Raw genomic sequence first — 16,330 nt, 5'->3', positions numbered from 1 at the left:
TCATACCAAGGCTCCCAAGCTCTTTTCCTCATTCTGCTGGAGAACCCTACAGAGGCGCCCATTCTGCGAAGGCAGAAAATCCTCCGTCTCGACGGTCCAGCCCTCGCTACCGACAGTATTCGGCGCCCAAAACAGGCCCCAGGGATCGTACTTGCGCTTGATGGCCGCCAGGCCGGGGTACTTGTCGCCCCAGAACGCCTGCTGCCAGTGCGGCTCCAACATATCCGCCTCGTTGACGTACACGCCCGCGTCCGACGACGCCGCGCGCCATCGCGCCATCGACTCGTTGAACCGGGCGTAGCTGGCGAGGGCTTCGGCTCGGGTCAAAGTGTAGTCGCCCACCCGGTCAAACAGGTCCGCGTGCATGGTGGCCCGGCGCCACGCCGCGCTCACGGCGTTTTCAGGGGCGCGGCCCGAGTCGTACGCGGCAGCCGCTGCAGCTTCCGTCGGCGCGAGGTGGATGCCGTGGAACTGGTTCCCGGCTTCGATGGAGTACCGCAGCGCGGCCACGACGTCGGTGTACATCTCGGGGTCTTCCCAGTCCCGCGTCGAAAACAGGCGGCTCGCGAAGACCGAGTTTCCCGGGACGTCACCGCGGCCCCTGCTCGCGTCCGCCCAGCGGGTCGACACGATTGGTGGGGGCACAGGAATGGAGATGCCGAGGCACGCGAGCTCGTTGATGTGCGGTGCAATGAGTGCTGTGATCTCAGCGAGGGACTTGTTGGGGAACTCGTATGTCGTGGTGTAAGAAAAGCGATTAGTACTGTTGTTGCCCGAGACGTAGCTGTAGCCGGTGCCGTAGTAGGGTTGCTCGGTCACTCGCTTGCCGAACTGGTTCTCGGCAGCGAAGGCGCGCCAGAACGCTTCTAGCGTCCCGTTGTCTGGGGTGACAAATGTAATTGTTGCGGAGTTGAATCTGAGATGGGGGCAGGCCTTAACGACTGCTGAGGTGACGATGCCGTAGGTGCCTAAAATGTAGATACAGATGTAAGCATGTGAGTTATGTCATCAAGTCAGTCTGCTGGGATAAAAAGGTACACATTACTCACCAGGACCACCACCACGTAGCGCGTAATACAAGTCCGAGTTGGTCTCCGGATCAGCCGTGACGAATCTGCCATCTGCAGTGACGACTTGGAGCGAAAGGGCTGGTCTGCGCCCAGGCCATACAGGGAGGCGATGGGGGAGTGGCCCCCGCCCGTCATCCATCCGCCGTAGGCGCCGACGGTGCTATCACTCGGCACCACCAGCGTCATGTTGTGGCGCTCCATGAAGCTGAACATCTCCCACGACTCCAGTCCGGACGAGACCCTGGCAGCCATCCCCCTGAAGCCGCCTTGCTCATACTGGGGCAGGAACTCAAAGTCCTTGAGATGGTGAGTCCATACCGAGAGGGACCCAGCGCCAAGTGACCTGCCGACAAAGTCGTGGCCCGTGTTCCTATGGGTTATTAAATGGAGTAGGGTTAGAAGAAGAAGTCCCTTTCTGCAAGCTACAGGATTTCCCGGGCTTGGTAGTAGCACTCACTTGACAACCAGCCTCAGATTTCTATTCCTGGCGAAGTTGACTGCAATCTGCACATGTTTCACGGTTGTGGCATTAACCTGAGACATAATCTTTGTTCAGCATGGATATTGAAAGAATGTAGAATGACAAGATAGACACAAATTGAACTTACTACATAGACCGGGAAACCCCCTTGAGTGCAGTTGCCCTGCGTATTGTTCGCCACCAAACAGGTTCGACCCTCTGTCCAGACGGTGAAACCCGACACTGGATCGTCAATGTAAAAGCGGCTGCTTCTGGCGCCCGTAAGAATACCATTGCAAGAACCCTGGTCATAGTACTGAGAGGTACTATAGCAAACCGCTCCCGGTGGATGAGGCGCCAAGAGTGTACCGCCCAAGGACTCGTTCAGTTTGTTCCATTCCTCCTCCGGCGGCCAGCTCGGTTCGCCTGGAAAGGCCCTGCATCTGCTTTGCAGGCCTTGCACCGGATGAGCGTATTCTGCATCGCCGAAGGTAATGGCAGAAAATCCTTCCGTGTCGACTGGGGCCAGCTGGACTGCCTCAAAGGGGAAGTTGTAGCCCCATGTCTTCTTCCAATCAAGCACACAAACTGCGATCAACAACGAAAACTTCATAACTGCAATGTGGTCAAAGTACATGCAGTTGTCGAAGCGAATACACCAGGTTTACGAATACACCAGGTTTACGGTTATGGAATTAGCTGCCTCTTTGGGGCCTGCTGGACATGCAGGATATTATTATACTTCATGCTGCTGTGCGAGCGGGGGGTTGGGAACATCCAATAATCCCTCACTATTCTGTTCCCGAAACTGAACCGCAAGTTGGTAGGATACCAGAGCAAGAGTTCACGGGGGCTGCAGGCCCACTACTGGAGAGGCACATTGTGCGCTACCATTCTAGGCCTGATCCCATTTACATTATAGATTTCTTACACTCCATGGAGTTTTGAAAAGCAGTGTCTGTCGTTTAGACGTGGAAACTTGCAAATCGACCGAAAAGTCCGGGTAAGAGTCTTCCCCTGTATCCCTACAATGCATGTATACAAAGAGAGAGACTCACAACTTATACGAAGCTGGCATGGCTTGTATTCAAAAAGTGATAGGACTGGTTTGAGGAGAATGATTGGAGATCATCTATAAAAGGTGGAGACGAACGCCCAACAACTAAGTCGGTAACAGAGGGCGAATGTAACCTCGGGGTAGCATTGAAGTAAGCCTGCATACATCATACCGGTGGCTCTATCTGATCACATGGAAAGCCCAACTAGCAATGAGATGACATATGTGAGAGGTCACCTTCCACAGGAGGTGTTGGCACCCAAAGCCATGCGCTCAGAAGATTCAGACTTTCATTCAAGTTCAAGTTCAAATAGGGGCTTGTAACTTTTGCAGCCTTTAGTCCTCAGGGGACTACTGATTCACCATTTTGAGGCAGCCCAATATCATGATGTGGCCGGGGGGTTGGAAAGGTAATAATCTGCCCCCATGTTCGTCCCTCTGGTTGGGTTCGAATAAAACATTTCTTAAAGGCGCTGACTTTGACCTATGTGGTCTTCCTTCCTACCCCAGGCCCTTTTGGATATCTATTTTTGGGACTGCATGACGAGGGGTTACTAGTAATATGGTCTACCATTGGCTTGGGCTTTCTTTCTCACCCTTCTCCAAGGTATCAACATACGTTGGTTCGGACTAGCGTTTCTGTCAACTTATCCTGGTCACGACTGAGTTCGTGGGTCACTTAGATATATCTGCCATTCTTTTCCCTGTCTGGTGTACGGTAAATTGACATGTGGCGTGTTGTGGACAGTCCACTGGTTCTAGAACATGTTCCTGCGTTACGTGATGCAGGATTGTTCCGGATGCCATCACGTAATAGCAAACCGCTTTGAGAACCAAACATATCTGGCGATGGATTCATGCAACGTCTTGGTCCTAAGCTTGGAAATGAGGCTGACTTGATCACCTATGAGTCAATGATCCCGGCAGCTAGGCGGCTCTGACAGGCGGATGTCCGGGCCTGTATCCGCGTCATAAGCCACATCATTAAACGCCACAAAGTTTCTCACATCTTTATTGGAGGAAATACTTCGACTCCGAGCTTGACTGTAGCTTCCAGTGAAGCAAGGACATAACACGACGTTGACTAATCAAACGGCTGTGATTGCTTACAGAGCTCTTATTAGATGATGAGAAATGCATCATCCATCATGGTATCGCGTCGCACGAGAGGGCAGCAGAGATGGGCACTCATTTCGGATCCGATGCAATGGTAGGAAGGCGGCACTACCCTCTCTGCCGATAGAGTTCCCCGCTGACCGCATGGTTCCTAAAGCTGTCCCCGCGCTGTCAAGGGAGTTCGGATGGCACGGTGGCCCACCCCCTCGAGATCGGGATGGGTGGCCCATTCCCTGTTTAAGGCCTCGCAGCTTACATGAATTATTGGATCCTCAAGACTGTCGAGGACTTTTCGAAGATCCAGTCGCATCGCGAGGTCGAACGCGGTAATAGGGTCGTCACAAACCATATCACACTGATTCTTTAGGAGGCGATATCGTATGGGACCGGTCTAGGTAAGTTCAGCGGGAGAACCGGCGGGATTCCAGAAGGATTTCAGCGAGGGTGGAAACCATCTTCTACCCCCATTCCATTGACACCTAGAAGACGAGAAGAGCTAGTCTAAATTGTAACGTTGGTTATCTATTTTACGAGATCTCGCTTTTATCGACTCCACCAGCTTGGGGTAAATTCCCGATAGCGTTGACGATCTACTCCCTATCGTGAATGCATCGGATTGCTGTGTCCGACGACCGGGCGGAAAGCTAGACAGGACGCGACGTCCCGATCTTCTATAGGCCAAGGCGGACAGGTGGGGGGTAGGAAGGAAGGCGTTTCCCCTCGAGCTTGAGAAGTGACGGAGGGGGCGTAGAATGTGGTGTGAGGCCTCGCGGTCTCAAGCAGTTGTTACACTGCGTCATGCAGTCTTTGCTTCGTGTCACGAGCGTGGAGAAGCAGAGAAAGCCATACCTGATGCGACTGAAGGAGGGGCCGCTTGCTCATGGATGCTTGCCAAGGAGGTGGACGCGGCCCGTAGCACTGGTGATTGCTTTTTCGATGTTTCTTGCAGGGAAGCTTGGGGTGGCCCCAAGATGGTGACCATGGCATTGCCGCAACCTCGGGTCGGGTGAAATTTAATCGCCGCGCCGGTACTGCGCTGGCCGACAAACGCCTAGCAAAGCAACGCTGCAAGATAGGATGTCGGGTGTAAAATTTTACGACGGAGCACAAGAACTTCAAGTCAGAGACTTGCATCAAGGATGGCGGGAACTAGGAACTAGGAACTATTAGCGTGCACATGTTTCAAAGCTTAATCCGACGGGGACGCCCCTTCCTGCATTGCCTTGAAATTGAAAAGATACCTCATTTAATATAAAATAGATAGGCAAACAACACTGCATCGAGCGTTGGTATGAATCTAATTGAGCCAAGATGGGTAGCGACATGCATTAGAACTCTCCAGCGCATACCGCCCCATAAGTATACATACATACATGTATGTATTACAGCCATCTCCTTCCTCTCCCGAGGACATGGGTCCTGCAATGCGTGCGGCCGGGAAGGGAAGCGAGAGGCCGGGCAAATCCCTGGAACTGCCCACTTGTGGCGCTGAACTTTCGCTTGTACTGGGCTTGTCGTCCTTGTGCAGCCCAACTCGCCTCTTCTTCCCGTGCCGTTTCCAACAACACGGAATCAGCTCCGCTTTCACTGCTCAGCTGACCGTGGCCCGTCTTCAGCTCCAGGGTTCCAAGGTTGTTCAAGGTTTTCGCGGCGGCCTCCCCAGTAGCAGGCCAATATATACAGGGCTACCCATATTACCTTAGCTGAGGACCCGGATTGTCGGGTCCTTACGAATTGCGACATTTATCCCTACATTTATCCCCGATACACGTGGCTATCCGCCTGATGAGGACACTCTCATCCTTTAGCTCTACCCTCCTCGTCAGCATCATGGGGCAGCTGAGCCAAAGCGAAATATTGATTCGACAAAGACACCCACATACCTAACCACCTCGAACGGGGAAATAAGCGAGTGACTGGCTCCTTACCTGGGCTGTCATGACATCGGAGCAACTCGCTCTTGACTTGCGACAGCCTTTGTATTATCTTGGCCTCGCTCAACGCGCCAGCTTTTTGTCACTGTGCGTGTCAGGGATCGCTGCTGCACGAAATCTCCCCAATGCAATAACACGAAATCCCTGCATTAAAGTACGGCGGCCATGCCGGGCGGTAGGCTGGGCCAAAGATATATTTAGAAGACACGACAGAGAACCCCTGCTACTATCCAGTCTCTACTCGAACCGCTAGAACAATTCCCGATAGAATTCATTGGTTACTGGGTGCAGAGGCGGCCAGGCCAAGAAACCGGCATATGGCAAAGTCGATTCGAGTTGCCCGATCAGGCAGGGTTTGGAGTACAATCTCTGCGGCTGGTTCCTGCAGTGTCGGCCAAGCACGCAGGACCGAGCCGATGTTTGCTTGATACATCATAATTCCGGTGGCTGTAACACCCGCGGGAACCGGATATGAACTTGCCACCTGGAGAAGCATAGTACTTTCTAGCTCTGTCTGTCTGTAACGAACCCGGCGTGCATCGCTCTCATTGGACCACCGGTCAGTCCAGCTGCATCGCCGAGGTTGGAACTCGTTCTCTAGACGTCAACCCAAGGCCAGCTGATACTATACGACGCCCTGCCATAACCACCACGGCTTGTGGCTTTTTGACAGCTACCAAATACGGTAGCCTATTCGCGGACGTCCAAGTCCAACAGTCAGTCACAGCTAAGCGGTTGCTTCTTGTGTGGCTTGGTCTCTTGACCCCCAAGGAATGAACCCTGCGTCTGGATCTGCACGTAATGCGTTTGACCGAGTACAAAGTTAAGCCACGGAACGCCTCTCAACTAAAGGTCTCTACCATGTACAATATTCTTGGTATGCTGGTGGGGGTGGTCATCGGTGCGCCCTTGACGGCGAGCCGCCCCTTTTATCGAGCTGCCACATTCCGTTGACGCAGGGTATATCGGACATCCAGCTGCATGCGCTCCCTGCATCAACAGCCGCATTCCTTTTTTATTAGCCCGTATTACGCTGTTCTGACGACAACGAATACTAGCCCCGGGACAACTTGGACGCCATGGTGTTCTCATGGACTTAAGCAGGGTCCCCCATGTCTTGAGAATCCGCTAAATCATGATCTTCATCTGCTTTTGAAGCCTTCTGACTTGGTACCTCGGGCATCATGAGGGCTTGGTAAGGTCAAGTACGTACCTTGATAGGAGACAGGGCTTCGGCAGTTACTGGCATCACCCACAGAGTTACACGGCGACTTGAATCTCCAAACTGTATATTGGAAAGATGATGTTGCCCCTTAGTTCTCAGCATATGCACAGTTATCCGAAAGCAATGGTCCTTCTGTTGTGTCTATTCCTTCCGTGATCAACATATCCATGCCCGTTGATCTTTGAGCTCCCTTTTCAGGTCAGGTCAACCTCTCCTGCACACCCTTTCACATCGGCTGGCGCCTACACACAAGGACTATCGATTAGTATACCCTGTTCCTGCTGGATGGATTGGGATCCTGACCTGCGCAAAATTGATGGCATGGGGATGACCGGCAAACCTGGCCTTGACCCCCGGTGGTGGGTTTGGCTTATCGTCGTCTTTGTCATGGAATTATACGGGCATCCTGACACGAAGATCCTCCGTGATGGTGTTGTGAGAAGGTCCATCGAGCGATGCTTGCTTTGGTTATCCACGAGAAGGGGGCATGGTTGACAGCTTTCCAGGGGCCTTCCTGTTGGATTTTCGACCCTGTGGTTCATTACCACAGACCCATCATGATCGGGTCAACTAATACAAGGCCGCATTTCGAGGCCATCTAAGCCTGTACTGTTACTTGTGTCTATATAAACTCCTTGGTTTCCCAACTTCTAGAGGTCTTGTTTGTGGACACCATCAAGCATCATTCTAGCTCCTTTTCCAAGACTCCCACTTCGATCATTCTTTGAGACATCTTCTCTTCGAGGCGTTCGCTGTACCCCTTCAACGCAATATATTGCTTTAATTGTCAAACTTCTGCTGCTATCCACGCTTAATAACCCCATCATGTGGGCACTACCATCCCTTACGGGCATTGCCTCCATCTCGCTCTTCGTGAGCCTTTGTGCAGCTGCTCCCGCTCCTGCTCTCGAGGTCTCCGAGATCAAGACGCGGGCTGCCAGCACTTGCAACACTCCTGACAACCGAGCTTGTTGGACGGACAACTTCAATATCCAAACGGACTATGAGACGTCCACACCACCTGCCGGCTCGGCTCCCAAGACCTTCGACTGGGAAGTCACCGAGCAGGATAACTGGGAGACTCCGGATGGTCGTATCCTCCCCAAGGTGATGCTCGTCAACGGCCAGTTCCCTGGTCCTACCCTTCAGGCTGACTGGGGCGACGACATTGTTGTCAACATCAAGAACAGTCTGAGAACAAATGGGTAAGAATTCCCCGTCTTATGGGAGTGGGCTGTACTAATACCCGGTCCTAGGACGTCCTTCCACTGGCATGGCATCCGTCAGTTCCACAACAACATCCACGATGGAGCCAACGGAGTCACCGAGTGCCCGCTTGCGCCGGGCAAGAGCAAGACCTATCGCTGGCGGGCCACCCAGTACGGCACATCCTGGTACCACTCTCACTTCTCGGCTCAGTACGGAAACGGCGTCTGGGGCCCCATCGTGATCAACGGGCCGTCTTCCGACAACTGGGACGTTGACCTCGGTCCTTTCCCCATCAGCGACTCGTACGACCAGTCGGCGGATGAGATCATCCATTTCACACAGACCGCAGGAGCCCCTGCGAGCAACAACGTTCTCTTTAATGGCACCAATATCAACCCTGAAGACCCCACCAAGGGCAGGTATGCGCGTGTTCAGCTCCAGCCGGGCAGGCGCCATCTCCTGCGACTGATGAACCCCTCGGTGGAGCACAACTTCCACGTCAAGCTGGTCGGCCACCAGTTTCGTGTCATGGCCACCGACATGGTACCTATCAACCCCATTACAACGGACAGCTTGTTCATGGGCGTTGGCCAGAGATATGACGTTATGATCGATGCAGACCAGGCATCGGGCAACTACTGGTTCAACGTCACTGTAAGTTGCCATGCTCCCCTACCTACTGGCCTTTGTTTACGCACGTTTCCACCTCGGCCGCTAACATCTACTGTACAGTTTCCGGAAAGCAAACTCTGCGGCACCTCTCTCAACAACTTCCCAGCCGCCATCTTCACCTACGCCGACGCCGCAGACCAAGATGGCCTGCCCATGACCCAAGGTCAACCCCTCAACGACACCTCCTGCCAGGACCGGACCGACTTCGCCCCCGTCATTACCCGCAACGCCCCCGACTTCGCCCTCGACCCCAATCGGGACCTGAAGATCACCCTCGACGGCCCGCCCTTCCTCTGGAAGGTCAACGGCAGCGACGTCAACGTCGACTGGGACCGCCCCGTCCTCGACTACGTTCTCGAGGGCAACACGTCGTACCCGCGCCGAGAAAACCTGTACATCGTCAACGAGCGCGACGTCTACACGTACTGGGTCATCGAGAACCAAAACGCGCTGCCGCACCCGATGCACCTGCACGGACACGACTTCTTGATTTTGGGACACTCGGCCCCGCAGGGCGAGCCGACCGCGTTCAGCGGCGGGCAGCTCAACCTCGTTAACCCGACCCGGCGCGACGTTACGATGTTGCCCGGCAATGGCTGGTTGGTGGTCGCTTTCCGCGCGGATAACCCGGGCAACTGGCTCTTCCACTGCCACATCGCTTGGCACGTCAGCAGTGGCCTCGGCGTCGACTTCCTCGAGCGTGCTAGCGAGCAGGCGGACCAGATCAGCCAACAAGACCTTGCTGAGTACCAGCAGACCTGCCAGGAATGGCGCGATTACTTCCCGTCACAGGACCCGTTCCCCAAGTCCGACTCGGGCATCTGAGCGAGGTATCACTCTAGGGCCTGGTAGTATGGTATCATTGGTCACTCTTTCGTTCTTCGCTCGTTTACCAGTCGCTTCTTATTTGCTCTCCGTCCACTCTTTCCGGGGGAGCAAACGTTGCCATTGCCATATTTGCTGTACGACTCCAAAGCTTGACATGGTCTGGTGGTTGTATTACATGGGAACATTCCTTCACTCTGTCCCATTCTCTGTACATATTTCACTCAGAACTTACACTTTCCTACACTTGCTATTCTCGGTATATACTCTACAACATTTTATTTCATTGCTATATTTCTATCTTGCCTTTGGCGGCCTTCTCTTTTTTATAAGCAGGCCCCGTCTAACGCATCTTCTTCGGTGTATTCAATGAGATATGCTGGATTCCCGTCTTTTGCTACGCAATGTCTGCTTTCTACAGCCCATATATCACACGCCTTTAGTCGATTTGCCTGGGTTGCTCATCATTTAGGTTCTGTTCATTCTCTTGAGCGTACATAGTACAAAATTGCGGTATATATAGGAGCTATGTGCTCATATACAAATCTTATTTCATCACTGCTCACCCATGTTTTAAAACAACGCCTTAGGCACATAATACAGGCATAGGAATTAATGTTGTGAGATGACATGGTCGTATCAACTTGTAAATTTCTTGTAGCTTAAACTTCCTAATATACATGCTCGATTCAAGTGCTGTATCGCCAAGTTCAACATCTGTGTTGTTGGTAGCCACGGTCTGACGGAAGGTTTTGAATAACACATCCATTGGCTTTTACCTACAGACAGACAAGACTATGCAGAAACAGCTGGGCTGCATACTTTACCAGTCAGTGCGAGTTTGGCCGTACTTTGGGATCAAAGAATGATAGCATCAATAAAAGTAAACAATGTCTACCTATACACACCAGATGGCTATCAGTTTGAGCAAGGATAGGGTCAGGGTTACTGCCTCCTTCTCTGATGAGTTGTAGAATCACATCTGTCTATCAGCTTGAGGCATTCTTGTTGTGAGTTGCGATAATGGTTTTGTTTGCATTGCAGAGGAGTTTCTGACTCAACGGATGGGAAACAAAGTGAGACCAACTGTTGCTTTGGTGATCATACGGCGTATGGGGCATCTGCCTATCTGTCGTTGCAGAGGTCCCACTAGGAGGGGAGGGCTTATCCAGAGATGCCTTCAGCCTGCGGACATCTCGGCAACGAACCACGCTTGTCCATGTCACGCCCAAACCGTTGAAATAAGGAATTGAGGATGCAAATGCTGACAGGATTGAAAACTATCGTCTCCTCCCCCTTTCTCTTAAAGCTAGCTCAATGCATAATGAAATCAACGCACCTACCTCTTCCTGTGACCTGCTTCTGTTATTGCATGCTTCAAATAACCGCAAATAACAGTGCACGGAAGGAGATGCCCGAATCCGATGCCAACCCTGGAAACATTCCAAGCGACTCCTCAGCAAACACTTTGCGATTGCTATTGCTGAGAATCAACTTGACTGTGAAGAACCAACTTCCACTTACAAACAAATCGTGTTATTCGTTCCTGCCGGGAGATTCCCGAGCTATCCCACGACGGAAGAAGAATGCTGCAAAGTGTTAACCTAGAACGGGTGATGGCCAGGCAGCGAGCCCCGTCAGAGACCCAAGGAAACCAATGAGGATTACAGAATCACTCATGCTGTGTGTGACCAGGCAGGCCCAGAGACTTCTCTCATTGGCCTCTTGTTGATGCATAACGCACGGGTCACCCACATCAACATGCCGTCTTATTGATTCAATTCAACCACAGCAGACCCCTGGCCCTGGCCCTGGTCTCCTAGATGTGCTTTTTGGAATCTTCCCACGTCATATGGCAAGATAAAATCGCAGGGGATTGGAAAGTAGCAGCCGTTTTGGCATGGAAAACAGACAGACACTAGAGTATATATACCCGATTCTCGTAGCAATTCCACGCGACTCAACGCAACGCACCAATCAAGGCCTATCTTGCAGCCCAACCCGGCAAGCGCGTATCGGAAAGCAGGAGAGGAGAGACACAGCAGGAGCTAAGCAGCTAATAAGCTACTAGGCAGACTGGACGAGCTCCTCCGACAGGTTTCATGGGCCCCGTCTAGGACTCCAGTTATTCCTTAGGCTAGGACAGACAAGTCAGGCGATTCGTCGGTCAATCGGTCGGTCGGTCGAGCTGTTGCAGAGGAGTGAGCAGCAAGCAGCAGAGCTTTAGCTTTGAATGCCGAAGCGCAGTCCGCAGCTCTTTTACTTGATTTGATTTGATTGATTGTCCCAAGCTGGCGATGGCTCCGCGTTGGTACTGTAAACGCCCCCGAACACCAACCCAGTGCAAGCTCCAGCAGTCTCTTGCGCGAGCAATAACACATTCCCAAACCGACCTAACACCTAACTTTCTTAGGTGACCTGCCTTGGGATCTCACACACCATCAATTCAATCAAGGTTGCCAACAACTTCTGTGGCCCTTGCATCAATCATTATACGCCCTTCAACTCCAGGTTGTCAATCAACCCAAAAAGGATCCATCACACTTGGGAATTAATTCCACTCCCCAATCTGAGTCAAGTCGCGGATAGCGTTGTTACCTCTCTTTTTCCCTTCCTACAGTACCTACCTAATTGCCAGGCGCCCACAACACACCGCAAACCGCCCGAACCGACCGACACCGACTCAACTTTTTGGCTGGGAACCCGAACCTACCTGGGCTTTCCATTCCAGTTTGTATCCACTTTTGCGACACTTCGTCAGCTCCTCCGCCCGTACCCAACCATCCCATAATTGCTGCTGTAGATGATGTCCACCATTCTCAGCAACCTGAAAGGCTTGATGTCGCCATCCAAACCTTCATCGGTCAACGGCGATAATCACCTAAACAACGAAGACAAGATGAGTCGCGGACTCAAGCGAAAGGCAGATCCCTATGACGTCGTGGCCGACGAGGAAGGTTGGTTCCTTTATTATACTCTCAAAAGTCGCGTTTGGCTTGCTGCCGCCGCCCCCCAATGCAGCAGAACCTCGCAGCAACCAGGTGTCGCGCAACCATCAACACAACACCCCAGGACTAACCAACGCGACTCAAGCAGATGATACGCCACAGCCTTCGTCGTCCACCGGCAAACAGCGCCTTAGCAGATCGCGAGTTTTCATGGATGCGCCTCCTCCGTCCAGCGCCAAAGCGCGTCCCTCGGCTGGCAAGATTAGTGAGTTGCACCTAACCCCCGACCATCCCGGCTGCTACGATGGACCTGACTCTTATTAATCTTTTCTCTGTCGTGTAGAGCGTCGCAGTCGATCGATGGGCAAGCCTGCTGAAGTAGAACTTGGCTCCAGCCCATCCAAACCTTCGGCAAGCCAATCAACAGCTACGGCGCAATCCAACGGGGATGCTGCAGAGGAGGACAAGGCGAAAGCGTCCAAGGTGCCCGTTGCCGATATGGGTGGTGAAGGTTTGTTGCAGTCCCGCACCTTCTCTTGGATCCTTCTGATCGCATACTAATGTGCAATGCGATACGCAGAGCTGTTACAAAGCAACGGCGACGCGCCCGCTGAATCGGATAAGCCCAATCATCACGACGCCGACGAAATGATTCAGAACGCGCTCGAGAAGCGGGAGTTCGCCAACACTGCGGAGGATGGCGAGACCGAGATCGACAAGCTGCTGAAGCACCGCCGCCTGTCCGACAATTCCATCGAGATCTTGGTCAAATGGGTAGACGAGCCCGAGGAGGACGCTACGTACGAACCCGAAGAGGAGATCCAGCGCGGCGCGGCCGAGACTCTGTACGATTACTGGAAGGCGCATGGAGGTCGAACCGACGCCTTGTTCTACCGGGGCAAGACCGCGATGGCTGAAACCTACCACGTCTTCAAGATCTTGCGCCACGAGAAGAAGAAGACCATCTTCCAGTTCGAGGTGCAGTGGGTCGGCTACCCTGCCACGCCCGGCAACACCTCAATCGAGCCCGAAACCAAGCTTAAGAAGATTTGCCCGGAGCAATTGAAGGAGTACTGGGCCTCGAAGGGTGGTCGCGAGGCGCACTTGGCCAAACGGGGTCGCGCCAAGAAGGCTCGCAACGACTAAAGTCCTTGATGGATGGGCCTTGTATATCAGCACCAAGTTATCATGTACATAAATACTGCCTGAGAGTTGGAGGGAGAGGAGGAGGCCAAAAGGAGTCGGTGGATGCCGTCCGGTGGGTGGGTTTGGCGTTCATGCGTTCACACTTTGGCTGTAGTTTCTTGCTTTAGCCCTCCAGAGAAAACGAAACGTAGCGAAATAGCGATTGATATGATGTCCCCGACATCTACATATAATACGGCATTTCACACCCCGCAAACGATTGAGACAACTAATTCGGGAAATAAAATAACATATGGTGCTGCACTTTCAATGTTGAGTTGAATGTTAGCAGGTAGGTTGGGGATAGGTCTGTCCAGCAGATGGTGGGATGATTGTTGCGACGGCCACTCGTGTGTTATATGATTCGCCAGCAGAAGCAATGAGAAATGACATCATTCAGCTCTACTCCCGTATCTACCTAGTTGTTTTTATCAGTCCCAGTCAATACCCGCCAGCCTGGTTCGACTTTGCTGCAAGCCAGGCAAGGCTGTGGATGGGTTCGGGGGTAGTCAAGCAACGACAGAGGCCCGCCTACCAAACGTTTTGTCAGCGGCACAGCAGCAGCAGCTGGCACTGGCGGCGGTAGTGGTGGTAATGGCCGACTTGAACCACTAACGCAGCGCATCTGAGAAGCAAACAGCACTAACCCGCATCTGGGGGGACCAGAAAGTGGGACCAGGACCGTTGCTCATTTCCAGCGATCTCACGAACCCTTCGGACTTTTGGTTCGGACACTGATTTCCACTTTCTTGCGCTCATCTTCAATGTTCGAGCACCGCCGTCGCAAACTTACTCTTCCAGAGGCCCAGGGCGATGTCTGCGCAACTATAGATCTGTAGCCTCGTATACTCAGGCGCGGGCTATGTCACTCGTTATTACTGAACACTCGTAGTTCACTTTCACTCATTTCCCTTCGTTCGCGACAGAAGGGCGCGTGGTGTTATCGCATTTTCACTCTCCAAGCCAGGCAAAGGCTTGTGTTCGTCGCGCGAAGATACGCTCACTATATTCATCACTCATTCTTTTCTCAAAAATCTAAATCAAATCAAATGCGCAATGTCGCATCTTTCTCCGCGCTGCTGGCCGACCTCATCCTCGTCTGGTCAGCAGCGCATATAGTAGCCGGCGCCGCAGCGGGCGGCAGCGGGACCGTCTGGGCGACACCGCACGACAGCTACTCCTCGTCGGTCGGGGTGTTGGGTTGCAAAGTCGACACAAACCGCATCGCGTACTGGCCCTCGTCGGTCAGCTGCGACGCGCTGTGCGTCGAGCTGTCGTACGAGGGCCGCTCGGTGAAGCTGCTGAAGGTCGACCAGTCCGGCGGCGCGTTCGACGTCAGCTACGACGCCTGGAACTATCTGTATACGGGCCACGGCGCCCGCGAACAGCCCACGGCGGGCGGCGCGGTGCCTATGCAGTACCGCGACTTGGACGCCGGCGAGTGCGCCAGCCTGATCCATACAGACGGGAACCGGTTGCCCCTCAGCAGCGCCAACAGCATGAACTTCCTCGCGAGCTGCCTGGAGCAGCCGGGCGGCTCGTGGATCGGCCGGAACTACCAGCTGTTCAACATCCTGGACCCCATCTGCACCTGGGGCAAGGACGAGGCGTGCGAGCTGAAGGACTGGCCCAGCGCGAACCAGGCGACGTGCCCGAGCACGCTGGGCGAGCCTGTCGCGCTCACAAGCGACCCGGTCTACAATATCCGGTACCCCTCCGGCCAGGAATTTGCGGCGGGCTCGGGCGAGCTGCGCAAGGATAGCGGCGCGGCTGGGGGTGGTATTGGTGGTTCCGCGGCGGGGATGATGAGCTGGGCTGTATGTGTCACGACTATGTTGGTTGGACATTTTGTTTTATGATGATACCACGATATCAGCGTTCTTCTTCTCCTTCTTCCTTGATACCCCCTTAATATGGCTTTTATGCGCATGCGACGACTTGCTTCTGGGGGCTTGTCGCAGATATGTTTTGGCTTTTTCTTCTTGTCGTCGTTTTTGATATCACGACTTTCACATAATTCACTTCAAATACTGGTAATACCTGGTAGTACACATACATATCTACTCAATCGCTTAGAGATATAGTAGCAGTCCTGTTGCTTTCATTCTTACCAATTACCCTGCGTTGGGGTCGCCTTTCCCAGAGGGGCATGCCTGACTCAGGTATTTGCTGGTATGCGCGGGACTTCTTGCAACTGCCCACTTGCCCCTTACATAATAATCGTTGGGTCTTTCGTTTTGGGTGGTGGCTCAGTTGGCATTGGATATAAGTTCATCGAACAACAAACACTTCTTAGCATTCTTCGTGTAAGTACATATAGTAGCGTTGGTTCTTCCTATATTAGACGCAAACAGTGAGTTCGGGTCTAAATCAAGCCCCCTGGGATCTTGGATTCTGGACGCTGTCAGTCCCTACGTCGCAATAGCAGGCCCCGTGCCCACTCTTATCATGCACTAAACCCCGGTTTTGGCTCCAATCAATGAGGGGGACAGATCAATACTTGATGCATGTTGGCTGGACCGTACACGGCGCTAGCCCCGGTAACTTCCAACTGCCGTCTCGCGCTGCCTCAGCTGCTGTTTATCGATAAACAGGTTCACTGAGATGAAAAGACCCAAGGCCCGAGGTT

The 16,330-nt window shown here is 53.0% G+C and overlaps 4 protein-coding genes across 4 annotated transcripts; 3 read left to right on the top strand and 1 right to left on the bottom strand.

Moving 5' to 3' along the window:
• PG997_006604 (uncharacterized protein) lies at positions 1-2,143 on the bottom strand (the record flags this gene model as incomplete). Its single annotated transcript, XM_066810919.1, has 5 exons — positions 1-968; positions 1,050-1,114; positions 1,171-1,440; positions 1,528-1,574; positions 1,679-2,143. The coding sequence occupies 5 exons, from the start codon at positions 2,141-2,143 to the stop codon at positions 1-3; spliced, it is 1,815 nt and encodes a 604-aa protein (XP_066669842.1).
• Positions 2,144-7,687: 5,544 nt separating this feature from the next.
• PG997_006603 (Laccase-1) lies at positions 7,688-9,568 on the top strand (the record flags this gene model as incomplete). The annotated part of the gene is made up of 3 exons (XM_066810918.1): positions 7,688-8,067; positions 8,119-8,725; positions 8,804-9,568. The coding sequence occupies 3 exons, from the start codon at positions 7,688-7,690 to the stop codon at positions 9,566-9,568; spliced, it is 1,752 nt and encodes a 583-aa protein (XP_066669841.1).
• Positions 9,569-12,374: 2,806 nt separating this feature from the next.
• Positions 12,375-13,662, top strand: PG997_006602 (uncharacterized protein; the record flags this gene model as incomplete). The annotated part of the gene is made up of 4 exons (XM_066810917.1): positions 12,375-12,525; positions 12,641-12,781; positions 12,860-13,027; positions 13,097-13,662. The coding sequence occupies 4 exons, from the start codon at positions 12,375-12,377 to the stop codon at positions 13,660-13,662; spliced, it is 1,026 nt and encodes a 341-aa protein (XP_066669840.1).
• Positions 13,663-14,750: 1,088 nt separating this feature from the next.
• On the top strand, positions 14,751-15,560 carry PG997_006601 (uncharacterized protein; the record flags this gene model as incomplete). The annotated part of the gene is made up of 1 exon (XM_066810916.1): positions 14,751-15,560. One exon carries the CDS (start codon positions 14,751-14,753, stop codon positions 15,558-15,560), a length of 810 nt encoding a protein of 269 aa, XP_066669839.1.
• Between the last annotated feature and the right edge of the window lie 770 nt (positions 15,561-16,330).

The sequence above is a fragment of the Apiospora hydei genome (assembly GCF_038363865.1).
Source record: "Apiospora hydei strain CBS 114990 chromosome Unknown utg000005l_segment0_segment0, whole genome shotgun sequence".
NCBI lineage: Eukaryota > Fungi > Ascomycota > Sordariomycetes > Amphisphaeriales > Apiosporaceae > Apiospora > Apiospora hydei.
The sequence above is the reverse complement of the archived record's forward strand: the minus strand, read 5'-3'. Positions and strand labels throughout refer to the sequence as shown.